At 46.0% G+C, this 19116-nt stretch overlaps 1 protein-coding gene across 1 annotated transcript; it reads right to left on the minus strand.

Moving 5' to 3' along the window:
- Positions 1 to 1847: 1847 nt before the first annotated feature.
- On the minus strand, positions 1848 to 3223 carry NKX2-8 (NK2 homeobox 8). The gene is made up of 2 exons (XM_065906154.1): positions 3067 to 3223; positions 1848 to 2404 (listed from the first exon to the last, which is right to left on the minus strand). Exons 1-2 carry the CDS (start codon positions 3221 to 3223, stop codon positions 1848 to 1850), a joined length of 714 nt encoding a protein of 237 aa, XP_065762226.1.
- Positions 3224 to 19116: the final 15893 nt, after the last annotated feature.

The raw sequence follows: 19116 nt of genomic DNA on the forward strand, positions 1-19116 counted from the left end.
CATTATTGGAGAAACAACCTTTCAGAAGAGCATGGAAGAGCCAGGCTCCCAACCAGCTGACTGCAGGGACAAGTTCTGAGCGGGGCCTTCTTCAGAAATCCTTCCCTCCCCTTCCTTCCCATTCGCTCCGCCAGGGTGACTGGGAAGCCCCGAGGGCAGTTTCCAATATGTGTCTTACAACATCCAGCTCCCACCCCAGCAATCATTTATTAGAAAGAGGTTTTATGATACAAATTTGATAATCTCCCATGCACACTGACACTGTTCTAATTGAAGTTGTAAGCCCATGAAATTCAAGCCCTTTGTCTTCCCGAAGGCCACAAGGTTTAAAAAGATACTATTGTCCTCCCTAACACCCAGTACATTGTCACCAGGGACTGATTAAACAGAGTCCTGAATCGAAACAGTGCGGATTTTGTCTAGGTCCTTTTCAGGCCTGACAATGCTCTTTTCAGTTCCCAAGACAAAAGGAGGTTTAAGGATAGAGATTCTTCTAAGATAACTGCATCCATATGGAAGGCAAGGTGGCCAGCAGCTGAGACCCAAACACCCCTCTCCCTTCCCCCTCTGCCCTCCTGTCTCTCCCCACCCCCAAAATCCCAGGTGATAACTGGACCTCAGCTATCCACCCTCCCGCTACCTCCTCCTCCTTTTCCTCCTGGGACAAGAAAGCTAAAACCCAAAAATGGGCCAATGCCTACTTCTCACAGGCCTCATCGAGCCCTTCCTTGCTCCCGCCCCTGGATCTGATGCCCCCAAATTGCTCTTTAAACTCGAATCTCCCTTCACTGGGTGCCAGAGAGAAAGGTCCTCACATTTTCTCCCAGAGAGTGAACACTGCACCGCATGGGAGGCCCTGTGACTACGGATACCGAGGGATGCCCAACGAAGCACAGCTACAAAGCCGGCGGGGTAGAACCCTAGATCCCGGCCGAGCGGTACACTGGGGCCGTGGGTAACGGGATGAACCAACGGGTCCCACCCGTGTGTCATTCCCCACCACACCACCCGCTCCCGGTCCCACCCTGGCCAGGTGTCACGCCAAGAGGCGGAAAATCACAGCTGCCCAGTGAGGCGCTCACAAGGCATAACTGGGGGTTCCCCGCGTGGCCCTCGGGTCCCCGAAACGAACCGCCAGCAGCGCGCTCAGCCCGGGTCCCGCTGGCATCCCCCGAGCCCTCACGGAGAAGCTCATTATGCCCTCTCTTTATGCCCTTCGTGGCCGACTCGGTTGACTTTCGGAGTTAGAAGCTCCAGCGGCTCAGGGGCCTCCGTCTCACTTTGGGAGCAGAGCCACCACCCCACATTTAAAGGACCCCCACACTTAAAGGGTGCCTCTGCTCCCTCCTCTTCTCTCTGTTCCCCTTGTTTCCTCCTAAAGGCGTGTGGGGACTGTGCCCTGCCCTTCTACCCAGCTCGAGGTGGGCCTTAACTTCGCGGGTGAGGAGTGGCCCGGAGCCCCAAACTCCGGATCGGGGAAGCACTGCTCCCACCTCCGTTTCCCGGCAGACCCAACCCTACACATTTTATTCTCGCACCACGAAGAGGAAAAATATTCTATTTCTCTTAAAATAAGTTGCTTCCCATACAAATAGCTATTTTTAAATGTACAAATAAGGTTCAAGCAATAAAATCTAGCTCTGGGTTTGGCGGTCCAGGGAAGAGGAGACGGGGTGTCTTGGCGAAAGTTTCCGGAGTGCCGGCCGGTGGGTCGCCGGAGAGGACCCGCGCGCCGAAGGAGGTGGGGCGGCGGGACGCGCTCCAGGTCTCCGGCTCTAGCCCGGCTGAGGCTGCAGAGCTCACTCCAAGTCCGGCGTAGCCCCCGGGGCCCGCGCCCCTCGGCTGCCTCACCAGTTCCAGGAGACCAGGGCGGGGGGCGCTAAGTGCTGGTAGGCGGGGAAGAGGCCGAAAGCCGATCCAGGCCCGAAGGCGGCGTAGCCTGGCACAGGGCAGGCGGCGGCCGGCGGCGCCGCGCTCTTGTCCCGGGCGGCGGCCGTGCCCCCCTGGGCGCTGCCGCCGCACGGTTGCCCGTCGCGCACCAGCACGGGCACCACCACGCGGCGCAGCAGGCCGGGCGCGGCGCGCACCTCGGGAGCCGCGGCCAGGTCGGGCGCCTCGGCCACTCCCGGCGCGCGCGCGCGCTTCAGCTTGTAGCGGTGGTTCTGGAACCAGATTTTGACCTGTGTGGGCGTGAGGCGCAGCAGGCGCGCCAGCTGCTCGCGCTCGGGCGCCGACAGGTAGCGCTGCTGCCGGAAGCGCCGCTCCAACTCCAGCGTCTGCGCCTTGGAGAACAGCACCCGCCGCTTCTTCCTCTTCTCGGCGTCCGAGCCCGGAGACGCAGGCCGAGCGGACGGCCGCTGCGACGAGTCCCTCGGGCTGGCCTCTGGGCTGCTCTCGTCCGAGGCTAGGGACGCAAAGGAGACACGGCCCTGTGAAACGCCGGCCGCCGCTGGAGCGCGGGCGCCGACCCACGAGCGGGAGGGCGCCCCCACTCGACCGCGGCTTTCGGGATGAGGCCGTTTCCTTCCCTGGACCCATATCTGGACACCCACCTCTCTGAATTCGACGACCTTTTAGACCACAGCCTGGGACTGCACCTCCAAAGAAACCCACCCCGGGGGTCTATTAAAACCAACCCGTCCTGGTCGCTGCGCTGGCAGACGAATTCACTGCAAGCTGCCTCACCAAGACGGGCCACTTTGAGGTCGACTGCACTACGGTTTGCCGACGTTTGCAAAGCCCTGAACCCAGGCTCGGAAGTACTGCTCATCCCAAACCGAGGCCAGAAGAACGTGGCCACTTTTTCAGGCATTTAAGGACGGCGTCTTAAATATTTAAATATTCTGACCCCTAAAAACGGAAACCCAAATCCTGGGCGTTGGTGCCAGGCGCAGGGATCTGCTCTCAAGATATGCCAACTGGCCTAGGGGTTTCAGGAGGACAGAGTCTGTGGGTCCAACACTGAGGAAATCCAGACCTTGGGCTGGGGTTTCCGCTTCCCATCCCCGCACTGAACCCGCTCACTCCCCCTGCCTCCACCCCCGCCGCTGTCCTCCGCTCACTCACAAGGGTAGTGGCCGCGCTCGGATTCCAGCCAGGTGGCGCAGGGGTCGGGCGCAGGGGCGCGTATCTCCGGCTCCCTCCTCCGCAGGTGCTGCGCGTCCTGCTCCGGTAAATCCAGGAGCCTACGCACTGTGAAGCTGAGGCGTCCAGAGGTGGCCATGGCCGAGCAGGGGAAGGAGGCGGGGGCAGGGCAGATCTGGAACCGAGGGGCGGCCCGCGACGACGCTCTTATGGGTGGGCGTGAGAGGCGCACGCCATGCGCTGGCTCCCGAGATATTAGCGCGTTTACCGTGGAATCCCAGTTTATATAAACAGCTCTTCTCACCCGGGACGCTTTGAAAGCCGAGGTCCGGGTCTCCCGGGTGTTAAGTACCTGAATGAGTGCTGCACCAAAGCCCTGGCGAGCCCGGAAGGTGCCACCTCCGCCCCCCGCCCCGCCCCGTCCCCCGTCCCCCGCCCCTCGGGCGCCCCGTTACCTCCCAGAGGCGGCAGGAAGCTGCCCTCCGCATTAGTGATTTTGTCTGATTAGTCCCAAGTGGGGACAGATAATGGGGATTGTTGCCAAAGAATAACATCTTGGGTGGCGAGCAGTGGCCACCGCCCTCCGGTCCCGGCTTCCTCCTCCTCCTCCAGGGCTGACATGGAGCCTGGCCCCGCGGGAGCGCCGGGAAGGGTGGGGGCGACTTGGGTGGGTTTATGAGCACCCAGGAATTTATCCCTTGTTAGCTTTATTCCTCGAGCTTGTTTGCTGGAGTGTTCGTTTCCCGCAATTATCCGGAAAGTGATTTACAAGGCGGCGTTGAACACTGGCGCGCGCTCTTTCTCTTTGTGGCTGGGCTCCTGTGAGGATTCAGAGGCGAGAAGTTGCAGGCGGGCGCAGAGGAGAGGCCTGGCCTCGCCAGCGTCTGTGCAGAGGGTTTCGAAGACCACTAGGAATCTCCCACACCCCAAGCGCCCGCAACTTCAGCAGTGCTTGGGAAGGGCTGGGAGCATCCGTGGAGCCCCAGGCCAGCAAAACGGAGGCGGAATCAGGCCAAACTATTTTCCTACGAGGTATTAGGCTCGTTTTCCCACTCTGCCCGGTGGCTGGGCCAGGCCCACTCTAGGCCTCACGGGCGGTGGCCTTTCCAAGGGCGCTCTAGGAGGGCGTTGCTGTCTCCTTGGCGTCTGGGCACCTCCTGGCCTTCGTAGCCTCAACGTCAGGCCGGGGACTGGAGGTGCGTCCTCTGCCCCAAAGCAGGCCTTGGGTGGCTCCGGCTCTCCGCTCCACCAAAGCTGCTGGGTCTGGTCTGGTGAGGGACCGATTGCAGGAGTTAGGAGTGGGCCCGCCGGGCTGAAAAGATGGCCTGCTCGGGGTTTCCCGACATCTTCTCGTTCCCTACCCGAGGAAATGGTCGTGTAGAGGGTGCAAGGAGCCGGACACATTTTCTTGGCTCGTGGTTCCACGGTAGCCGCGCTTCAGGCAAGGGCCGAGCGAGCGCGCTCTCAGAAGCCTCTCCTTCCGCAGCCAGTGGATAAGGTAGTGAGTGGGTTGTTAAATTTGCGTGCGAGCCGGCGGCACTCAGGTGGCCGCACCTTAAGTCCTGCAGTCACCTGATCTGAACTCGCACCCGGCTCCGGGCAGTGGCGGCCGCCCCGCCCGGCCCGGCGCGCCCTCCCCAGCAGCTTCCCCGTCCAGCGCGCCCGAGGCGCCGGGACTGTGCGGCGCCCTGGGTGGTCGGGCGGAGGCAAGCCCAATACAGGCCAACTGCTAGGCCGCGGACAAAGGGGAAATGGAGCTCGACGCCCCGGACCTGTTGGAAGCATTTGTTCCAGTCAAGATTTTGCATTTGTTCAGTCCGAAATAATGCGTGATTGACGCCTGCTCACAATGCGCTTTAGCGCGCCGGGATAAATCGGAGCTTGTCCTGTGTTGTCATGGTTTTCAATGGGGTTCAATGGGATTGGGAGCACGATCCACTCTGCTGGCCGTCTCTCCGAAGTCTCGGCAATAGATTTATTAGTTATGTCTTTTTAAAGAAGATTAAATTGAAATGGCTTGGCTGTCCCGGTCGAGCTAGGGCGGAGGAGGGAGCCGGGGTGGAGAGCGGCAGAAGTTGGAAACCCTGCGCGCACAGTGCCCGGCACCTAAGCTCCGCACCCTAGAGGTTGGGCAGGTCATAGACTGACCCAGGGCCGCGTGGCCTTCTCTCTGGCTGGGGCCCGGTGCGTAGCAACCTCTGTCAGCCCCTCTCCTGGGAGCGCTGGAAGGAAGGTACCGAAAAAGACTGTCCTAGGCCAGTGTTAGGACAGACTCCCAAATTTGAGTCTGAACTTGGAGGCTTGTGTCAGGTAGAAGCAGCTCTGACCTGGAAGCCAATTGGCATTCCTAGCGAGCTTTAATCACCTCACCACTCTGAGGCTTTTTTTTTTTCCATCCCAAACAGAAGAGAATAGATGTAGTAATTTCTAAGGACTCTACCAGTTTTATAATTACATATCTCTTGAATTTTTCTAAAACCGTCTTCATCGCATTAACCAGCAGACTTCGGTCTTCTTACCTTCTAGACCTCTCATACCTAGGATCCTGGCCCCACATTTTCCAGGATATTCTAGAAGAGGATGTGACATCTTTTGAGTTTCCCAAGGAGCCTCCACAAGAGTGGGGAGGGGTAGGTAGATAACAGTTTTGCCAAGAGAACCAAGTCAAGAGAAGCAAAAGAAGCGTCTTTCCTGGAGTGACTGACCTCTCTTAGCCTTTTAATCTATTTAACATCCTAAGCCCACACTGACGTGTAGAAATAAGCAAATGGCACTCTTCAGCTCTTAAGAGCTCTTCAGCATCAAATATTTGCTTTTACTCTTAGTATTTGGCTCCCAAAGAGGAGATACATCCCCCATCTAGCAATTGTGCTCTAGGAAGGACCTAGCTCTGGGATTAGCTCCAAATATTACTTCTAGCCTCACCTCCCTTGATCTGGGAACAGTGTTCCTGGGCCCCACTCTGTGTTTTGAATACCCCAAGGAAATTGTGTACCTCCTGGTTCTGGAAAGCACTGTAACTTCCCTCCCTCGTGGTGGATTCTGCATTACCCAGTCCTCCTTTCAGCTCTTCTCTGGGACTCTACCTAAATTATCTCCAAGAGCCAGAGCCTGAGGACTCCAGGAGATAGTTCCACTTAAACTGTGCCTTCTGAAGAAATGCAGAGAAGAGGGAGAGCCAAAATTACTAGACGCAGGTGCTTTTTTAAATTGCCTCTTCGCATCAGATGAGCTCAAAGACATGGGAGGAGAAAATAATTTTGATATTGGGTCATTAGAAAAAAGGTTGTCGTGATATTAGGTTTTATACATATTAGAAATATCCTAGAAATCACTGGTAAACAAATGACTGGCTATTCTTTTCCAGTTTTAAAACATTCTTCGGTGCTCTGGACACTTGAACTTATTTTGAAACTCAACATAGCTTGTGAATATTATTATTTAATTAGATAAGTATTTGTTTCCCTGTAATTGGATGTAGTACATCTCAATCCCAGTAAGAGTTTTTAATCTTAAAGCATCTGTGCTATAGTGAGCATACTTAAGCAGTCTGCACTAATCACCCTTTCAAAAGTATTAGCCAAGATGGTCATCACTGTTGCGTGCTTGAGAATTTAAGACTAGAAAATTCTGAAATAAAACTAAAGTATCTTGGTTTTTTTTTTTTTTAATGATTGCATCTATATCTTGCATTCTGCTTTTAAATCCTTCCATTTTGGTTAAGTGTTTCACAAAATCCTGCAAATCTATACAGTCTTGAAAAGAGGCAACATTGCAAATTCCCCTTGATAGATGGAGGGCCCTCAACTGCCAGGACATTTTTCTTTGCCTCATAGCAACTGCTCTCCCCTTTTTATCAGTATTCTGGTTAAAATAGCAAAAGGAAAATAAAAATGGGCTTTTGACATTTCCAAGAAGAAGTGAATGATTTTCATCAGCCTTAGGATGGAAAGAAAAGGCAGCATTTAAAATCAGACCTCTTTGCCTTTCCTTCTAAAAACTACTTGCCATGAATAAGTAAACATTTCCCTTTTAATGGCTAATAATCAATTGCTTGGCGGTGGTCCAGGCCTGGCTGCAGTTCTTTCTTAGTTGTGCTGATGATATATACACATGGGACAAGGAACAGCAATTACTTTCAGATTGGGAATTTAGTACATCTTTGAAATGGGCTTTAGATTTTATTGTTTAATGTCAAATGACAAGATTTGAAAGATCCCACCTTAAATTCCTTAAAATATTGACTTTACATGGACTTTTTTGTTGTTGTGCTTGATCACTAGAAGAAAAGTTTTTCTCTCCAAATATGTTTATCTAGTTGTTTAGTTATATACATGCAAAAAATGTAGGGGGTAAAATGGTTCAATGAATTAAAAAGTAAATGTATTTTATTATAGTCTCCATTTCCTAAAGAACCAGCAAATAACTTTTTATTTTTAAACTAGTTTATTAAATATGTCTGGTCTTTCTCATGCCTTTCCATGGTATAAGAGTAGCTGTGATAGCATGGAGTGTAAATTGTCAGAATAAAAATAATACTACATTTTTCGGAGGGTGCTAAATCTTATTTGTCCAGAGCTAAACTGCTCAATTTTATCTAATCTTTTCTTTTTAAAAAGGTAACGACTTATAATCCTTTGTTTGACTGATATAGATGCAACTTATATCATACCAGACTCTTATTGTGTTTAAAGATCCAGGTCCTAAGTCACACTTAATGTCACACCCAGACACCGACAGAGTAGACTGACCCCAGGAACACATTTTATATTAAACATGTTTTATAATAGTTGCCCTGGTACATCACAGACAGGCCTGCCTACAGGGCATGCATATGACTACCAGCACTTCAATTCAAGTCAGTTGTTACTATTTTTCCATAAGTTATACAAGCAATTATGAGGTCTTTTTAAATATACCTTTACTTTGTCTGATATTAGGGATTTTTAAAGGACTGCATTATTAAGATGAGATACTATTTGTCTTATTTGACAGCAATTCAAACTCTAAACCAGTTATTATTCTGGGAGAGTCTTTGTTAATACTTGCTGAAAACAAGGACCACAGTCTCTCAGAATCAAATATTCCATTTTCTTATCAGTGATGAGGATAGCATTAGTAATATAATGTCACTTCATGTTTTATACATTTGAGAATGTTTGCAATGTGCCCTCACCCTTGTTATCACAGGACAGATTACCTAGAAGAAGCAAAGCTTAAGGAGAGACTTGAAGGCAGATAGACTGTGATATCCCTAGAATTGAAGAAATTAGGGAGGAGAATGAAGAGGACCTAAAGAGGAAAAAGAGCGTCTATTGTAATAGAAGGTATTAGAAAAGAATGATTCGAAGGTGAAAGAGAAAGAGAGCCTGTGCTAGCTTAGAGGTATAGGTTCAATTTGATCTCATCAGCTCCAAGAGAAAAAAAAGTGCCCGAGCCAGAAAGGTCCAGTCAATAGTGGCTTCTATTATATATTCTCCCCCAAAGTCTTTGTATTTCTAAAAATTAATGACAATAGCTTCCAGTTGTGAGACAAATAAATCCTGAGGATGTAATGTGTAACGTGAAGACTATAGTTAATGGTACTGTTTTGTATATTTGAGAGTTGCTAACAGAATAGCTCTTGAAAGTTCTTATCTCAAGAAAACCAAATCTGTAACTAAGTGTAGTGATGGTTGTTAACTTATTCTGGCAGTCATTTTGCAATACATCAAGTCATTACATTATACACCTAACACTAATACAATGTTATGTGTCAATTATATATTTTTTAAAATGACAGTAGATAAATGTCTGCTTTTAAAGCATTTCAAGTTTTTCCAGATTTGATTTAGCTTACTCTGAAATGTTCCTTTGGAAAAATCTTTTTCTCTCTTCTAAGAGGAGGCAGAAGTGCACAACAGGAGCATGAAATGACAACCTCACAGGAATTTCCTCACCAAAAAGGAAAAGAGCTATATATGTTTACTGCAGTCTCTGGAACGCCCTTAGCCAGCAAAGGTGGCGGTCTTTGTATTCTTGATTAAATGGGTATTTGCACTGAAGTCAGATACCACACAAAGGAAACAAAACAAAATAAAAATGTCCTTCGTGTTCTGTTTTTCAATCATTTGTGTGAAGGAGGTTCTTGGCCTTTATCACTGTCAGTGAAAAGTTCTTCATTGGAAGGAGACATTCCACTCACCCTGCTTCTTGTGCACAGGGAGCTTACCATGGAAACTACCTCTGGAGCCATCAGACAAATATATAAATGACAAAGCTCAACACTGGGCATTTTAGGTTCGGCTTTATTGCAACAGCAGGATATGAGGAAGGGTGCCTGGCATTTCTTGAGAAATTTATTGTTCTAATTTATCTTGCTCTGAATCTTAAAACTCATGAATTGGACTTAATTCAAGTTAGGAAATAACCAAGAAGTGACTTTATCTAAGGGATTCTAATCCTAATATATGTATGCTGTATATTTAATATAACTATGTATAGTAAAGCTACACTTTTTTAGGTGATTTTTTAAATGACAGCTTGCGTATCCCCAAGATAGGAAATTTAATATACGTTTATATTTTTAGTTGCTTATGACCTTTAATTAACTGAAAGAAAAAAATGTATTCTGCTGAATGAGTTTTTTGTTGGTTTGTTTAACAAGATCCATACTAAACTGTGGTTGACTTATCCTTAAAATATAGCATTTTGCTTTAAAACAGTAACCTGAAGAAATTTAAAAGAGTGCTTCACAAAACTTATATTGTATTTTTTTCCATTCCATCTACTTGTCAAGTTCTCATTTAATTTAAAATTTCCATAAAATTTGTGTCCAGCTTTCCTCAGCCTATGGTCACATGAGCCAACTGTAAAGACCACCTGAGGCTGACAGTGAGCTTCTGTTGCTTGTTTTCCTTACCAGCTCCTCACATTAAGGCAGTTCACAAAAACTAGACTGATATATATTCTTGGATGGCTATGGCATCAGGACCTGCATACATATATTTGGATACAAAATTGGAATTCAGTTCCTTCCTTAGGCAACGGTGCACAGGTGTGTTTAGGTGGTTTGTGGTGTAAGAAAGAAATGGATGGCTACACACTGGATTTTAGTTGCTCTTTGGCTTTGTCTACTTCAAAAGAAAAAAGAAAAGAACCTTTTTTTCCTTAAGGAAAAGGATTGGTCTGTAAAGCAAATTTAGAGGGGCAAATCAAGGAAATAATAATATGTATGCCTACAAGCTATGCATTCTATTTCTTACATATTACTAAAAGGACTAGTAAAAGTGATGAACTTTGTGAAAGCGAAGGTGCCAGAAGGCAGGGGGTTATACAGTACAATTGATAGGTTATCTCTGGTGAGTTTAGTCCTCTGGTTCTTTCTATAATAAAAGATAAAGCCACTCAGGTTTCAGGAATTATCATCTTAATCATTTCTTTTATAGAACCATTAGGTAAAGTACATGAATATCTCTTTTTATCACGTACACTCATTTCTCCACTACTGAGATTTTCTATTATGCAAATCCTAGAGAAGCCAAATCCTAGAGATTTTCTATTATTCAAGTCCTAGTAGGTTCCTGATTCCCCCAACAACTGATTGGTTGCGAGAACATTCCCAAAGGGCAGGCAGCAGAGAAGGGAAACTGCTAGTGTCTCAAAAGGGAATGGAGATGTTTGCCATGAATGGAGGTGGACGCAACTGGGTGAAGAGAAGGGAAAGTGAGTGAGGAAAGAGAAAGGAAAGAGAACAAGAGAGTGCCTGTATCAGCTTGGTGATCACCCATTTCCATCCAGCCCTGGTTTTACCAGCCTGAGGTGGGAAAAGGGCCAGCCAGTGGCAGGGAGTGGGTTTTACCACCTCTGGAGCAGCACATAGAGGAGAAAGGGTGGTTTTGTTCAGATGCCAATTAAGGGACCAGAAGGCCTGCAGCATTTCAAAAGTCCTTGTAGGGAACAGACTAATTTCCAGGAATCCTTTGTGATTTGTTTTTAGCAGCATCTCTCAGTGACCAGTAGAGTGTTATTTCATCTTGTCTAAGTTGTATTTGTTTCCAAACTGCTTAACAATGCTAATTGGGGGTACAGACACTCTTTGCAAGTTGCATTTTTTGAAAAAGATAACTCACCGTAGCAATGAACATAGATTGAAAACCAGTTAAAAGCCCGTGAGAACAAATGGGTCTTAAATCGAGGATGGAACAAAGGGAAGGTGGGGGCACATCCCCTAATGTCAACAGGCAGAAAGCCGCACGTGCATAATGGCCATGGGAGCGACCACCCACGGGGACCCGAGTCACTTCCGGAGACAGACAGAGACCTGGAGCCAGGGGCCAGGCCAGCTACCCTGAGTCCTGCTCAGGAGGCAGCCGGGGTGGCCGGGATTGTCTCAGTACTGTTTCATGCCCTGCGTGTATCCACAGCCCGTTTTCTTCCTCCAAATATATCCCAGAGGCAGGAGGGGGACGCTCGGGCAGCTGTAGGCAGCAGCCACACTGGTGGTGATCCAGAGGGTATTAATGAGAGTGACTGAGCACCAGTTAGAGTCAGTTGAATTACACAAATTGATAATCCTCTGTACTGCCCACCGAAAGGCTGCCCAGCCAGCCTTATTATCAAGCAAGGCCCTCATGAGAAAGAGAAGTTGTATCCACAAATACTCTGTTTCATTCCAATCCCAAAGAAGGGCTGTGCCAAAGAATGCTCAATCTACCTGACAACTGTGCTCATTTCTCATGTTAATACTTACGCTCAAAATCCTTCAAGCCAGACTTCAGCAGTACGTGAACTGAGAACTTCCAGAAGTACAAGCTGGGTTCCGAAAAGGCAGGGGAACCAGAGATCAAATTGCCAACATTTGTTGGATCACAGAGAAAGCAAAGGAATTCCAGAAAAAAAATCTACTGCTTCATTTACTATGCTAAAGCCTTTGACTGCGTGGATCACAACAAGCTGTGGAAAATTCTTAGAGAGATAAGAGTACCAGATTATCTTATCTGTCTTCTGAGAAATCTGTATGCACATCAAAAGCAATAGTTAGAACTGACACGGGACAACAGATTGGTTCAAAATTGGGAAAGGAAAACCACAAGGTGAAAGTTAAAGTGAAGTTGCTCAACCGTATCCGACTCTTTGCGACCCCGTGGACTGTAGCCCACCAGGCTTCTCCGTCCATGGGATTCTCCAGGCAAGAATACTGGAGTGGGTTGCCAGTTCCTTCTCCAGGGGATCTTCCCAACCCAGGGATCAAACCCAGGTCTCCCGCATTGCAGGCAGACGCTTTAACCTCTGAGCCACCAGGGAAGCCCCATACCACAAGGTACCACTTATATATTGTCACCTTGTTTATTTAACTTATATGCAGAGTACATCATGTGAAATGTTGGGTTGGATGAATCACAAACTGGAATCAAGATGGCCAGGAGAAATATCAACCACCTCAGACGTGCAGATGATACCATTCTAATGGCAGAAGGTAAAGAGAAATTAGAGCCTCTTGCTGAAGGAGAAAGAGGAGAGTGAAAAAGCTGGCTTAAATGTCAACACTCAAAAAACTAAGATCACAGCATCCAGTCCCATCATTTCATGGCAAATAGAAGGAGAAAAAGTAGAAGCAGTGACAGATTTTCTTTTCTTGGGCTTTCTTTCTTTTCATGACCACAGCTATGAAATTAAAAGACGCTTGCTCCTTGGAAGGAAAGCTATGACAAACTTAGACAAGCATTTAATATGGCAAGCATGTTAAAAACCAAAGTCATCACTTTGCCGACAAAGGTCCATATAGTCAAAGCTATGGTTTGTCCAGAAGTCATGGACATGTGTGGGTTGGACCATAAAGAGGGCTGAGTGCCCAAGAATTGATGCTTTCAAACTGTGGTGCTGGAGAAGACTCTTGAGAGTCCCTTGGACTGTATGGAGATCAAACCATCAATCCTAAGGGAAATCAATCCTGAATATTCACTGGAGGGACTGATACTAAAGTTGAAGCTCCAACACTTTGGCCACCGGATGCGAAGAGCTGACTCATAGGAAAAGATGCTGATGCTGGGAAAGATTGAAGGCAAAAGAAGAGTGGCAGAGGATGAGATGGTTACATAGCATTACCAACTCAATGAACATGAATCTGAGCAAACTTCAGGTGATAGTGAAGGACAGAGGAGCCTGGCATGATGCAGTCCATGGGGTCACAAAGAGTTAGACCTGACTGGGTGACTGAACAACAACAATAATTATGTCATAATCACCAGGCACTGAGCTAGTGCTGAGGCTGATATGGTCAAGCATAAGGCCTAGTGCAGAAGACACAACCTGATTTTTCTTTCCAACAATGCACCAGATTTGGGGATCAGAGAGCCAGACCAAACCTGGGTTTGAAGTCTGGCTCTCCCAGTAATACCTGGGTGACCCAGGTCAAGCTTTATAATTTCTTGGAGCTTCACTTTCCTCACCTATAAAAGGGAAGTAACCATTTCTATAGGTGTTGAGATGACTGAGATATTTTGTGTGAAGTGCCTGGCACAGTACTTACCACAGTTAGGAGGTGCTCAGTTAATGGTGGGTTGTTGCTGTGATAATGAATTGTAGGGAGGAGGGATTCCTGTGGAGAGGCTGCATTTTAGCCTCATATAGCCAACGGGGAGCTTGGCTATATGTTTAGGATCATCAGTCACAGAGCTGACGAGACTTGCATCCAGTTCACAGAAGAAGAAACTAAGGCACAGATAGGGTGACTTGCCCAGTGTCTCCCAGAGTCTGGCTTGGAGCCCGGATTTTCCTCATCTAGGGTTCTTTCTACTTCAGCACATCCTGCATTACTAGTCCCTGAAGTAGCTTTTCTTCTCCTAACAGAGTTAGGAAAAAGCCGCATATAGAAGAGATTTCCTTAAACTCAGCAGCATTACCCAAACCCTCCAGTTTCAGATTTTCAGGCTCAAGTCTGCTTGCTGCTATGGCTCTCAGATCTCGCTCGAGATGCAAAGGCTCTCATTGTACTTAATGGAAGGATAGAGGCTTGGCTTCTATCCTTAGAGTCCCAATGTTTTCATTTCTCGGTGCTTCTGTAGCTGCTTCAGATGTATTTCCCCCAGTCTCTAGGCTTCATTCTTCCTGGTGTGTGAATCCCTGAAGTAGCATTTGAGTCCTCTCAATTCAGCCCAAGCATCTTGCAGTAAAAATTCTCTCTCTTCAGCACATATGAAACACCACATAAGAACAGAATCAGATGGATCAGAAACAAATGCATTTGCCAGGAGAGGAACCAGAAACAGGGCAAATGTTGACTGCTTTAAGAAAGCAAGGGGAAATGCATTAAGATTTTTTTAAAAGGAGGCAGTGCATAGAATTCTTCTACTCGGAAAAATGGAGGAGAAAAGAGTGCTTTGCAGCAAGGCTGCCTCTCTCACATCAGGACCTCTGATTTCCCTGTGGGGCTGCGAGTGAGTGTGCTGGAAGAAAGGTGTGCGTTGGACTGTGCAGGTCCTGCCTTCCACATCTCTGGCTGCCTTCCAGAGGCTGGACAGTCCTCATCCATTCTGCAGGGAGGAGGGGGCTAGCTCCAGAGTCCTCAAAACCCAGGCCACCCCACCCCAGGCTGTATGTCCTCTTGCCTTCTTTTCTTTTCTGGACTCCTTTAGTTCTTCCAGCCTACACCATCTGCTTATCCTCTTAATTGCTTCCTGAACATTTCAAAGTGCTCATTTCATCTCCCTAATCTGACTGTCAGCCTCTTCAGGACAGGCACCGTGCTCTCTAGTTCTGTATTTTTAGAAGAAATACCTGAGTTTGTAAATGGACACCAGAATACATTGCTATTAGACAACTGGACTTGTAAGGTTTAGAAACATTTCATTAGAAGGAACAGCTTTCTTCTTTGCCATAGGTGTATCTAATGGGACAAGAATCTGAGTTGGGATTAATTTCCCACCCAACCAAAGTGATGTAAAATAATTTCCTGCTTGAGGTATCATGGAATGCCACAGGCTAGGGGTATGTGGAGAGAGGTCATGCTTAATTTAAGAGGACTGGTTCCGATCTCAGACCAATTAAAGGGGATTTCACTGTTTGTATGAAAAGTTCTCTTCCCTTGGTCTGTATAAGACACAATAGAGGATAACAGCTGATTCAGAACAGTTATACTCTAGTGTATAAATATGTAAACATGGGTAAGTATGTATTTAGACAATTTAAAAGTGTGTCTCATTTACCCAATTATAAACAGCTGTCTGAGAGCAATTACGATTTATCATGTAAATGCTTATTTGCATAATTCAAAATATGAATATTATTTGCTCCATAAAGACTGTAAATAAAAGGCAACCTGAACTTTCTCATGCTTAGAGTTTTAGGCTAAGTTTTTACATTATAGGAGAAAAAAGCATTTTGTCCAAAATGGTACTTAAGTTTGTTAGTTCTAGCAGGTCCAGATAATAATTAGTTTAGTAAGAAAAGAGCAAGTTTTAAAGTGAAGGTGAGTGGCTCAGAAATAATGAAGAAGTCACACTACTCTGCTGTTTTCACTCCTGGAAATTTACTATGTAGGGATGATGACTTGCCTTACAACTGTTTTCACTGAACATGGATGTTTAACGGTGAATTTTTTCAAGGTATTTAGTATATTATTTTATGTACTAAAATTTGATATACATATAATGTTTCAATAATATATCATTATTTATTAAAGTGTAGAATTATTTAATGAGTATGCTTCCAAGTGGACTAAAATTCATATCCCCTTAAAATATAACTTCTATATTCATGAGAACAAGTAATAAAATGTGGACATCAAAACTTCCACTCAGGTATTGCCTAATGTATTAGCTATCTAGGTTTGCCATAACCAGTTACCACAAATTCAGTGGTTTATAACAACAGAAATTTATTCTTTGCTCACTACACTCAAAGAAAGCTAATATGCAAAGTAATGTACCAGCATCCTTAGTAAAAATTAAAGGATCTTGAAATATTATCTGAGTTATCCTTCTTTTAAGAGTGATTTTATGTTGCATGGTTTTGATATTACAGACAGAATATTATATTATTTGAAAAACTGAGAATTCATATGTGATATATACCATATTATCATATAGTATATTTAAGGAATATTTATAGAGTTTCCATGATGTAAAGAACAATATGATAAGAACTCTCTCTTAACCAAATTATTCAGTGTACCAAACATTGCATTCTTCCACTATTTTTGACAAGGAAAAGCTCATGGTCTTTCCTTGATATTAAGACTCTCTCCAAGGACATTATTGCTACCATTGTACCACTAAGTGTGGACAAGTCTCCCCAGATGAATTAAATCTCTCTCTGCAGCCTTCCTTTGAGTTGAGGGGTCAATCACTGCCTTCTGTATGCAATTCTTTTCATGCTTCCAGAAAAGAAGTATGTCAAGCATAGTGCTAAACATTTTACAAAATGTAACTCATTCAGACCTCATAATCCTGGGAATTATATTTCATGACATTCCTGTCTTCTAGATATAAATACTGATACTATGACGGGGTCCAAAATCAAGCAGCCATTAAGTGACAGAACTAGGACACGAATCCGGATGATTGTGTCTCGCAGGCTATACCTTTGCCGTGTGTCTTTAGAGGCATTACCGTGTACCCGGCTGCATGCTGTCACTTTCTTGGCTGACTCATGCTCCCGGACCTGTCCAGGGATGTGTTCTGTGCGGCTTCAGCTTGGCTGGTTTTACCACATTGCTGTGACACTAGTTAGTGACTTCTGACTCTTCGAAGGATGCATTGCCCAAATGACTGAGTTAAGAACTTGGAAACGTGCCTGGATCAGGAGAGAGAAGAACAGATCATCTCTTAAAAGGCCTTTATTGATTGGCCCCCTGAGAAAATCAGAGCAAGAGAAATCAGGGCATGAGAGTGGTTCAGAAGGGAGAAAACAAGCCCTGAAGTCCAAACACGCACAGGAGTAGGTTACAGACTTCCGTGAGCAAGACCAAAATTTTCAATTAGATAATCAGAACTAGTTAGATGATTTCCAATCAGAAAAAAAGATCAGCTCACATTAGTGGTGAAAAAGTCAGGTCATAAAAGTGCACCCAGGCAGAGGAATTTCCACACTGGCATAAGCAGTAAATTTCCCTTGGGTCCTAACTCCTCCTAAGTTAAACAAGAATCAAGAAATCCACTTTGAATCACCAGCCTGGCTCAGTACTGTGTAAAGGTTATCACCTTTACCAGAAAGCCAGGTATAGTAGGTCCCGTCCCTCTCTAGTTACTGGTGAGTCCTGAAGTTACGCAGAGGGCCAGTTTGTAGGAACCTGACTCCTTCGGTCACCTTCAGTCATGCTTTGGTCTCATTTACCACCGTCCCTAATATTTTTTAATTATTTATTTCCTTTCTAGTCAACAGAGGATGAAATGGTTGGATGGCATCACCAACTCAATGGACATAAGTTTGAGCAAACTCCAAGAGATAGTGAAAGACAGGGAAGCCTGGCGTGTTGCAGTCCATGGGGTCACAAAGAACTGGACATGACTAAGCAATTGAACGATGAGTCCTCACAGTAAGCCTACGGGACATGTTTATTTTGCTATTATATCTATAGATCAGCTTCAGGGTAGGGTTGTAAATAAGTTTCGATTGCTAAGTATAGCATTACAATTTAACTAGAATTGATCCTCTCCCCACTGAGGGCTGCTAATTTATTACAAGTTTATTCATTCTATTCATTCAACTAACAAGCACTTACAGAATGCTTACTATGTGACAAAAGCTGTGTTAAGTTCTAGAAAATGACATTGCATAATGTTTTAAAATTTCTAAAACATAAAATCACTGTTTCCTTTTATCTGTTTGCAGTTCTAGAAAGTAAGTAATATTATGTCCATTGTACAGATCATTTAAAAACTGAGGTTCGATCCCAGGGCTTTTAAGAGGGCAGGACAGTCATCAGCAGAAGAGTACAGAAGACTATCAGCTGCCTCTCCTTGGCTGTGAGATTTAATAATAACAAATGACCCCGTCCCTAACCTTGAGGGACTGAATGTCTGATATATATGTGACCATAGAATTTGCACATAATTTATCATCCAAACATGACACTTCTGAGAGAAAGAAAAGAGGCACTATGATAATTATTATGGGACAACTGTGCCAACTGGGAGGCATGGTTATTCCCTTTCTCCCAGCTCCCAGCCTGTCTGTTCAAGGAGAAAAAAACAGTATACTATCTCTGGAGACACATTTGCCCTCATAGAAGCTGGCATAGCTAAGGATCGTGAACTGGGGGGGACAGACGGGAATGAAGTGGGCAGGGAACAGTACCTGGGCTGGCCTCATGGACCAACCAGGTAATCAGAGATGAACCCAACTGGGGAGGCAGGGCTGCCGATGGGGCAGGCAAACAGACCGTGGCTGTCACCCTGCTGCTTAAATTTAAGCTGCAAGAGAAATGAGGGAAAGAGAGTAGAGAGGCTCTATTCTCCGGACAAAATTAGTCCATCTTGTTTCACATTTCCCGCCAGTAAAACCAAGTCACAAAGTGGGTGAAGGTCCCTAAGATCTTTTTCAGGGGGAAAAAAAATGGTTGGATCTTTTTTACACACTCTCCACTCCCAGGAATTTATTCTCAAACTAAATAGTTCGATATTATTAAAAATAATTCTTCCCAGTATCATTAAAAGCTCCAGAAGGCAGGAAAGACACCTTCCCTTGGTTATTGACGAGCTAAGTGCAGGGGGTTGTGTTATTTGAGATGGTGTGCCCAGGACTGAGACTGAATTTTTCGGTCATAGGTGGGAATCACATCTTAGAGCTGGAAGGAACCCGAGGAGATTATCCATTCAGCCTCCTGCTTCCAAAGAGTCAACTCCAAACAGCTACGAGGGAATTACAGCTGCCAGGGTAAAAACTGTCCTATTTAAAGCATTAGAAAGGCCTTTGTGCACTGACCCTTCTTCTGCCAACCCCACATTTCCCACCACGTCCTCCTCATCGTGACTCAGTGCATCCCCCAGAATGATGACCGTGGTGATGGTATGACATCTCCAGAGGCTCTAACGATGCACCAAGAAGTTTTCT

This window comes from Muntiacus reevesi, chromosome 15 (genome assembly GCF_963930625.1).
Source record: "Muntiacus reevesi chromosome 15, mMunRee1.1, whole genome shotgun sequence".
In the NCBI taxonomy this organism is placed as follows: domain Eukaryota; kingdom Metazoa; phylum Chordata; class Mammalia; order Artiodactyla; family Cervidae; genus Muntiacus; species Muntiacus reevesi.

Bases quoted from the DNA above. Each gene is read 5' to 3' on its own strand.
- NKX2-8 (XM_065906154.1), bottom strand. From the start codon at position 3,223: ATGGCCACCTCTGGACGCCTCAGCTTCACAGTGCGTAGGCTCCTGGAT. The intron at 2,405-3,066 runs GTGAGTGAGCGG...TTGCGTCCCTAG, and splicing joins CGAGCGCGGCCACTACCCTT to CCTCGGACGAGAGCAGCCCA.